This window comes from Carettochelys insculpta, chromosome 29 (genome assembly GCF_033958435.1).
Source record: "Carettochelys insculpta isolate YL-2023 chromosome 29, ASM3395843v1, whole genome shotgun sequence".
In the NCBI taxonomy this organism is placed as follows: Eukaryota; Metazoa; Chordata; order Testudines; family Carettochelyidae; genus Carettochelys; species Carettochelys insculpta.
Window position 1 is genome coordinate 1,799,649 of NC_134165.1, and position 8,533 is coordinate 1,808,181.

At 66.0% G+C, this 8,533-nt stretch overlaps 1 protein-coding gene across 11 annotated transcripts in view; it reads right to left on the reverse strand.

Annotated features, from left to right (window-relative positions):
• The window catches only part of DOCK6 (dedicator of cytokinesis 6), a 49,144-nt gene extending 42,114 nt beyond the window's left edge, over nt 1-7,030 (reverse strand). For 8 of the 11 annotated variants that reach the window (XM_074980333.1, XM_074980332.1, XM_074980331.1 and 5 more), the window contains exons 1-2: nt 6,898-7,026; nt 2,030-2,120 (exon numbers count right to left, since the gene is read on the reverse strand). In XM_074980333.1, coding sequence (XP_074836434.1) covers nt 2,030-2,120; nt 6,898-6,941 — 135 coding nt within the window. In that variant the 5' untranslated portion in view covers nt 6,942-7,026. Of the gene's footprint in view, nt 1-2,029; nt 2,121-6,897 lie in introns of all 11 variants that reach the window. The other 3 variants (XR_012642829.1, XM_074980336.1, XM_074980335.1) reach the window with 3 other exon arrangements.
• Between the last annotated feature and the right edge of the window lie 1,503 nt (nt 7,031-8,533).

Consider the following 8,533-nt stretch of genomic DNA (forward strand, 5'->3'; position numbering starts at 1 on the left):
ATCAACTGATTTGTCTCCTGCCATCCATCTCCCGCCTTCGACAACAGGCTCGGCACCGTACCTTACCCCTTGCTAACAGCCATCTATGGACCTAACCTCCAAACATTTATCGAGCTCTTGTTTAAGCTCTGTTAGAGTGCTGGCCTTCACAGCCTCCTCTGGTAAGGAGTTCCACAGGTTGACTGTGCGCTGTGTGAAGAAAAACTTTCTTTTATTAGTTTTGAACCTACTACACATCAATTTCATTTGGTGTCCTTTAGTTCTTATATTATGGGAACAAGTAAATAACTTTTCTGTATTCACTTCCTCCACACCATTCATGATTTTATATACCTCTAACATATCACCCCTCGGTCTCCTCTTCTCTAGACTGAAAAGTCCCAGTCTCTCTAGCCACTCCTTACATGGGACCCGTTCCAAACCCTTCATCATTTTAGTTGCCCTTTTCTGAACCTTTTCTAATGCCAATATATCTTTTTTGAGGTGAGGAGACCACATCTGCACACAGTACTCAAGATGTGGGCGTACCATAGTTTTGTATAGGGGAAGTAAGATATTCTTCATCTTATTTTCTATCCCTTTTTTAATTATTTCTAACATCCTATTTGCTTTACTGACTGCCGCTGCACACTGCGTGGATGTTTTCAGAGAACTATTCACTATAATTCCAAGATCCCTTTCCTGATCTGTTGTAGCTAAATTTGCCCCCATCACATTGTATGTCTAATTGGGGTTATTTTTCCCAAGGTGCGTTACCTTACACTTACCCACATTAAATTTCATTTGCCATTTTGCTGCCCAATTACTCAGTTTGCTGAGATCTTTTTGAAGTTCTTCACAGTCTGCTTTGGTTTTGACTATCCTGAACAGTTTGGTGTCATCTGCAAACTTTGCCACCTCACTGCTCACCCCTTTCTCTAGATCATTGACAAATAAGTTGAACAAGTTGGTCCCAGGACTGACCCTTGGGGAACGCCACTAGTTACCCCCTTCCATTGTGAAAATTTACCATTTATTCCTACCCTTTGTTTCCTGTCTTTTAACCAGGGGGGGCTGGTGGTTAGAGCAGGGGGCCAGGAGCCAGGACTCCTGGGTTCTCTGTGGTGCTGGGAGGGCAGCGGGGACTAGGGGTTAGAGCAGGGGGCCGGGAGCCAGGACTCCTGGGTCCTCTGCAGTGCTGGGAGGGCAGTGGGGACTAGTGGTTAGAGCAGGGGGGCCGGGAGCCAGGACTCCTGGGTTCTCTGCAGTGCTGGGAGGGCAGTGGGATCCAATGATCGGAGTGGGAGACTCAGGACTCCTGAGTTCTTTTGCCAACCCAGACTCAGTGTGTGCTTTGGGTACCGTCTCAACGCACCAGCTGAGTGCCCCCCGCCCCACTCCCGGCGGGGAACAGAGCGCCCCCTAGTGAGCCCCAGCCCCGCCCTGCCCACTCCCCTCCAGGCAGCCTCTGGCCTGGCCCCCAAGCGGCTGCTGGCCCGCAGCTGGCCGGGGCGTTGGGAGCCGGGCCCAGGTAGCAGCCCAGCTGTGCCAGAGGGAGCCTCCGCGCGGAGCTGCCTGCGAGCGCCGGCAGGAAGCGAGGGCAGGACACCGAAACCACAGGGGAAGGGAAGGGGAAACCGCAGTGGCTAGTGATAAGCCGCGTTACCCCCAACGCTCCGGCACCCGCCCCAGGACACGGACGGAAAGGTCTGTTCGCCGCTGCTCAGCTGCCCTGCTCCCAGTCATCCCTGCTCTAACCACTCAGTCCCACTACCCCGCCAAACACTCCGCCTCCTGCTACAGCTGCCGCACGGGGCCGGCGCCGGTGAGGGGCTGGGCACAGCTGTACGGGTGCTGAGCAGCTCTCTGCCAAGGCCCCTCCGCAAGGCCGCCCAAGGGAGCCCCGGGTCCCGCAGCCACAGGCGGGCGAGAGGGGCATGGGGAGGACTGGGGCCATGGAGAACTGACAGGAGGCGGTGCTGGGCCCCGACACGCGCCAGCCCCCGTGCCGAGCCACTTGCTGCCAGGGGTCCAGGGCGGGGGGACTCACCGACTGCTGGGAGCCGCCGCGTTTCTTGGGGAGCTGCGGGGAAGCGCCATGTTCCCGGGACACCTGCTTCCGCACCTCGGCAGCCACCGTCCTGCAAGAGAGGGGGGCCAGGGCTAGAGACGGGCTGGGGCGTGGCCGTCTCCAAGCCAGGCCTGCCACTCCACAGGGGACCCTGAGGCACGGCATGGGGACCAGTCCCCCAGTGACTCTCAGCTGGGAAGAGAACCCAGGGCCCCTGCTCCTCTTCACTCCAACCACTGGGCCCCACCCGCAGGGGCAGGAATGGAATCCAGGTGTCTTACCTGAGTCCCAGGCCTCTGCTCTAACCACTACGCCACACTCCCAGGGCCGGCGGCCCCTCCCCAGGCCGATGCTGCAGATTGGGCCACACGAGGCCCATGGCGCACTTCCCCCCTTCCCCGCCCCCCAGCATGCCGCGACAGGGAGCAGCCCTGGGGAGCACCCTTGTCCCTTCACTCCAGCAGGGGGGTGATAACGCCCCTTCTCCCCGCCAGGCGGACTGGCCTAGCTCGGGCTCTGCCGCTGGTGTCCCAGGTGACCGTGGGCACGTGCTCAGGCCTCAGTTTCTCCACCTGTACCAAGCCGATACTGACGCCTTTGCTTTTCTTTGCGCTCTGTGAGCTCACCGAGGCAGGAACTGGGCTTCCTCCCTAGCTCTGGGAGGGGAGCAGTGTCTAATGGTTAGAGCCAGTGATTCGGAGCCAGGACTCCTGGGTTCTCTCCCTGGCTCTGGCTCTGTGCAGAGCCCAGCCCTGCAGGGACCCAATCGTGGTGAGGGCTCCTACTGCCACCACAATACACAACCCTGGTGAGGGACGTGGGGCGGCACCGGCCCGGCCCCCCGCGCACTCTCGCCAAAGGAGCTCACGCTTGTCCTCCTTTCACAGGTGGGGAAACTGAAGCACGGGGTGGCGGGGTGTCACCCAGCAGGCTGGGGGCAGGAATGGCACCCAGGAAGCCTGTGGCCCTGGCACAAGCATTCTGGGGGCAGAGACCCTCTCCCACACTGGGGCGGGGCTTTGATGCCCTCCACATCCCCTGGGCCCCACAGGGTGGCCCCAATTTCCTTCCAGGCTGGCAGTGACCACAGGGCTGCAGCTCCTAGGAGCGGATGGCAGCCTGGGGGTCAGCCCAGCTGCGGGTGACATCAGCCCTGGCGCCGGCTCCAGTCCCCGGGGGGGAGGGGGATACAAAGACTGGCACGGCCGGGCACGCGTGAAAGGAGACGCACGAGCCGGCACTGCCAGGCGGCCCCGCACCCGCAGAGCTCCCCCACGGAGGGGCAGCTGGGGGGGCCTTCGGAGCTGGGCCAGGGGCTCCCAGAGGGACGCTCCGTGGTCGCCTGGCTCCCCCTCTGTCTCTCTCCCATAGAAATCCAGGAAGTCGGGGCAGAGCCGGGAAAGGAACCCAGGCGTCCTAGCCCCTGCCAGCTCCTCCCCCCGGCCCCCGCAGCGCCCGTAGCTCTGGGACACCAGCCCTGCCGACGTGCGCAGCGCTTGCCGAGCCAGCGACGGGCCCTGGGGGCCGGGGTGGGGGAGCCGCTTCCGCCCCAGAGCAGCCCGCCGGGGCCAGGCCTCCTCGGTGCACTGAATGGGGCAGGCGGGAAGGGCCCTCCTAGATCCGCTGCCCCCACCGCGGCCTGGGACTCGCAGCACCGCCCAGGGGCGGCAGAGCCAGGCAGCGCCACAGGCTACCACCGGCTCTATGGCTCCACCTCTGAGCAGCAGCTGCCAGGCTTGCCCCGGGCCCAGCTCCCTGGGGAGAGGATGTTTTTCCACCACCGACTGGCCAGGCTCCCGGCTGCGGGGCAGGGAGGGGAAGTGCCAGGACGGCAGCCTGGCCCAGTGCCCCGAGCAAGCCCCAGCGGGACCCCGACCGCCCTGGCTTTCGCTGCTGCCGGCACTGCAGGTGCAGCACCTCACAAGAGGCTGAAGGCCCCCGGTCCCGTAAGCTGAGTGCTGGGGCGGCCGCCCAGGGGTGGGTCAGGTGAGACCCAGCTGCTCAGCAGAGCCCCCAGCTGGCAGCGTGTGTTCTACTGGTGGTGCACGTTCACACACGGCTCGGTGCACAGAAAAAACTTTATTCCACGCCCGGGTGGGAAATACCAGCGGGAACCTGCTTGTGGCTGGACGCAGACAAGGCCTAAGAGTCTGAGCCCCTCGCCTGCCCCAGGACAATACAGCCAGAGACAAGCCACCCCACAACCCCGGGGCACCACCCGGCTCTGCCACCCCCCGGAAGATGGGGGCCGAGTCCCAGGTCTCCTGCAGGCAGTGCCCCAACCAGAGGGAAGAAAGCCCACCGGGGCTGTCAACTCCAGGGGAAGCAGGGCCCCTCGCTGCAGGGGGAGACCGAAATGACCCGATTTTGGCACGACCCTGCAGAGAAAGGAAGGGACCCCCAGGTGCTGACCCCCCAGAATCACAGCACAAGAGGAGTCCCGGCAGCCGGGGCACTGGCTCACACCTACCCCACAGGCAGAGCCCCTCCACTGCAGGCTGGACACATCGAGTCCGGCAAATCAGAGCAACCCCAACGCAGGCGGGAGGCGGTGGCTTAAGGTCCAGACCGGAACTGGGACCCCCTGTGGCCAGCAGCTGCCCCCTCGGGCCAGGCCACCGGGCCTGCCGCCTCCCTGCCCCCAGCCTTCTCCAGGTCCTAGGCCCGGCTGCAGCCATGGACGGGCACAGCCAGGACCCCACAGCTGCAGCCGGTGCCCTCAGCCCCAGCCGGCGTGGGAGGAGGGGGGCAGCGGGGCAGAGGCCAGACGTCAGCTGTGCTCAGCCCGCCCTGGCTGGCAACAGCCACTTCCCCGCAGTGCGGGGAGGGGGAATCCAGCCACCCCAGCCCTGCAACCTCACATGGCCCCAGGGGCTGAAAGAGGCCAGCCCCTCGCCCCTCCTGCAACAGGAGCTCGGCACCCCCAGCCCCAGGAAGGAAACGTTCTGGGGGCGGAGGGTGGGGGAAAGTCAAGGGAAGCCCGAATGCCACTTCCACGGGGGCCCCCCGAGGCGGTCCCTGCCCCAAGGCACTTATAGTCAATCTCATCCAGGCACAAAGCAGGAGGGGAAACTGAAGCACAGGGCAGCACCCAGGACTTGGCCCAGGTCACCCACCAGGCCAGGCTGCTGTGGTCCCCAGTGCCCAGACAGACGCTGGGGACAGGCCACTCGCCCGCCCAGACCTCCCTATGGCCACGGCCCACCCCCGCTCGGCCACCCAGACCTCCCCACGGCCATGGCCACCCCCGCTCGGCCACCCAGACCTCCCCACGGCCACGGCCACGGCCACCCCCAGAGCCAGCCACGGACAGAGGGAGCCGAAAGCTCTGCCCCTCTGCACTCCCTTTCCCAGCCCCAGGCCAGACAGCCTGGCTGGCCCATGGGGCTGCACTGCCCTGGGTGGATGGGGCGGGGAGTGTTCGGGCTTCTCAGCTGAAGGACGAGGACGCGGCCAAGACCCACGACTCCAGCCCGTGTGGGTCAATGTCCGCTAACGGCTCTTGCAAGGGGGATGGGCAGGCGCGGCCTCTGGCTTCTACATGCAGTCCCAGGCTCTGCCCAGGGTTAGCCCCACACACTGCACACTGGAGGAAAAGACAGCTGCCCCCTCCACCCCCCAGCTGCCCCAGGCTCCCTGCCAAAGCAGGCCACCCCCACCACCAAGCAGAGACCAGGAAACCACTCCAGTTCCTTCCGCTGGGAAGGAACAACAGGCAGGAGTGGGGCCGGCTTGCCAGGAAGGGGAGGCGGTGCCAGGAACCAGGGCCTGCTCCCAAAGGGCACCGGTGCTTTGCACACACACGTGAAGATCCTGGTGTCATTTTGCCGCCCCTCTTGTGCAGGACCGAGGGCTGCCCCCAGACCAGCCCCGTCCACATGTCCCCCTTCTGCCCCACTGCTGCCCCCTCGCCCATCCACACTGCACCCGGGGAAGGGGGCAGCCGGCACCCGCTCCATCCTCCTCGCACAGCCCCGTCCAGACCAGCCTGCCGCTGGGCAAAGCTTTCGGGGCAGCCGAGCCGTGATCCCCGCAGTCCCGCCAACACTGGGGCAGGAGGTAAACTGGGGACACCGGCCGGGTCCTGGCATCCTCCCCACAGACCCCCAGCATGCGGGTGCCCCAGGCAGGGCCAGGACTCCTGCCCCACTCCCGTCGCCTGGGCTGGGGATGTGGCTCAGCTCTCACGGGGCTGGGGGGGGCAGTTCTCAGGATCCTGCCACTGTGGAATGGGGAGTGCAGGGACAGGCGGGGGAGCGGGGAGGCCAGGGACAGGGGTTCAGGGGCCGCCCCCCGTTCCAACACCCTGCTGTGACCCCCCCCCCCCCGATCGACCGGTGGAGGGACGGGAAGGCGGGACACGGCCTGGCCCAGCCCGGCTCGGCTGGGGAGAGATCGGGGGTCAGGGCTGATGTGGGGCCTCCGGGCCATGGGAGGCAAAGGGAGCAGTTCGGGAGGGGGGCGGGGCCCACGGAGCAGGGGCTGTAGGTGGGTGGGAGCCTCGGAGAAGCGGTGGGGGGCTCGGGCGGGGGGGCTCTGGGCACGGGCCAGAGGGGGGCTCGGGCAGGGGCCGGGGGGACTCGAGGGGGGTTCGGGCGGGGGCCGGGGGGCTCTGGGCAGGGGCCAGAGGGGCTCGAGGGGGGCTCGGGCGGGGGCCGGGGGGGCTCGAGGGGGGCTCAGGCGGGGGCCGGGGGGCTCTGGGCACGGGCCAGATGGGGCTCGAGGGAGGCGGGGGCCGGGGGGGCTCGAGGGGGGCTCAGGCGGGGGCCGGGGGGCTCGGGCAGGGGCCAGAGGGGGGCTCGAGGGAGGGGGGGCCGGGGGGGCTCGAGGGGGGCCCGGGCGCTCACCGGTTGATGCGCCCCGCGAAGGCCCGTCGCTCGGCCGCCGCCATGTGTCCCGTCCCGCCGCCGGCCCCGCGCCGCGCTGAGCCCCGGGCCGGCCGGGCTGGGCAGGCGGGGCCGAGCCGGGGCGGCACCTTCCGGGTCCGGCCGCAGGGCTGCGCCGCCACCTGCCGGCCGGAGCCCCACAGGGGGGCGCGTCCCGAGCCAGCCCCTCCCCATAGGGCCACCCCAGGGACCCCTATAGCGGCCCCTATAGACAGGCCCCCGCTGCCTCTGCGGGGAGCTCACGTCCCCTGTGGAGACCCCGCAGAGCGCGACCTTTCCCCTAGCGCCCTTATGTTCTGGGGACCTACAGGCAGCCCCCGGCCCGCTGGGGGTCCCCTGTACACAGACCCCTCGTGCCAGGCACCAGAACAGCCCGGGCCCCGGCAGACCTACAAGCGCGCAACACGAGCCCAGCTCCCGGGACACCCCCCACCCAGCCCTTTCCCCATAGACACAGCTCTGACCTTAGCCCCCACCCCCCACGGGCAGCCGACTCCGCCCCTCCCGGGCAGGGGGGACCCAAGGGGCGTTCATTGTTCTGTGGGGCTGGAGGGTCTTTTGCCTGGATAGTGAGGGCTGGACGCACCCACGCACACGCGTGAACTCACACACATGCGTGCACACCTGTGGCCAGGGATGCGTCCGCTTCACAGAGACACCACAAGCCCCTGACAGCACCCTAGAGATGGGAGTCCCAGCATGTGTCCCAAGGCCCGCTGAGCCCTATTGTAGCACAGGCCCCTGTAGTAGCTGGCACTGCCCAGACCCCAGCCCAGAGCACAGCCCCATCATACCAGGCACTGCTCAGACCCCTGCCAAGATCAGGGCCCCGTCGGGCCGGGCACTGCCCGGACCTACACTGAGACAGTCCCTGATCTAATGCGCTCACCGCCTACAGAGAGGAAAGGCTGGAGGGGAAACTGAGGCACACAGCAGGCCAGGGTCTTGCCCACAGTCTCCCAGCTGCCTGCAGTTCTGGCCCACCCTCCCTGTCTCAAACCAGGAGGAGCTGCGCTGCGAAAGCAGGGAGAAGGGCAGCCCAAAGAGGAGGGGCTGGACCAGCTGCTGCCTGAGAACATTGCAGAGCTGGGGCGGGGGGCTAAGGCAGAGGCTGTGACCGTGGGCTCCAGCCTGGGGTGCAGAGGGGCTCATGCCTTCCCCCAGCCCGTAGGACAAGAGCCAGGAGACACATCTGTGGTGGAGTTCGGGGTCCCCCAAGCTCTGCACCCGTCCGCAGGCAGGGGTGACTCTCACTCGGCAGGAGAACAGCGGGTTCATTACCCGACAGGACACAGCGTTGTACAGAGGAGTCAGTGCAGCCGGCAGAGACAGCCAGTCCCATGCATGCTTGGGGAGAGGAGGCCCTGAGGGGCCCCCTGGAGCCGGGGCCTGGCCCCCTCCTTTGTCTCTCTCTCCCTCAGCCCAGACTCACTGCTTCCAACTCCCAGTTCCAGTTCAAACCCCTCAGGCTCCACCTCCTCCTTTGTCTGCAGTACAAAGGTGTTACCTGGTCGTCAAGGTTACCCTCAGCAGGAGCCCCCCACCCTCTGTGAGCCCCTCACACACACACAGGTACCCCCCACTCCATCACAACATC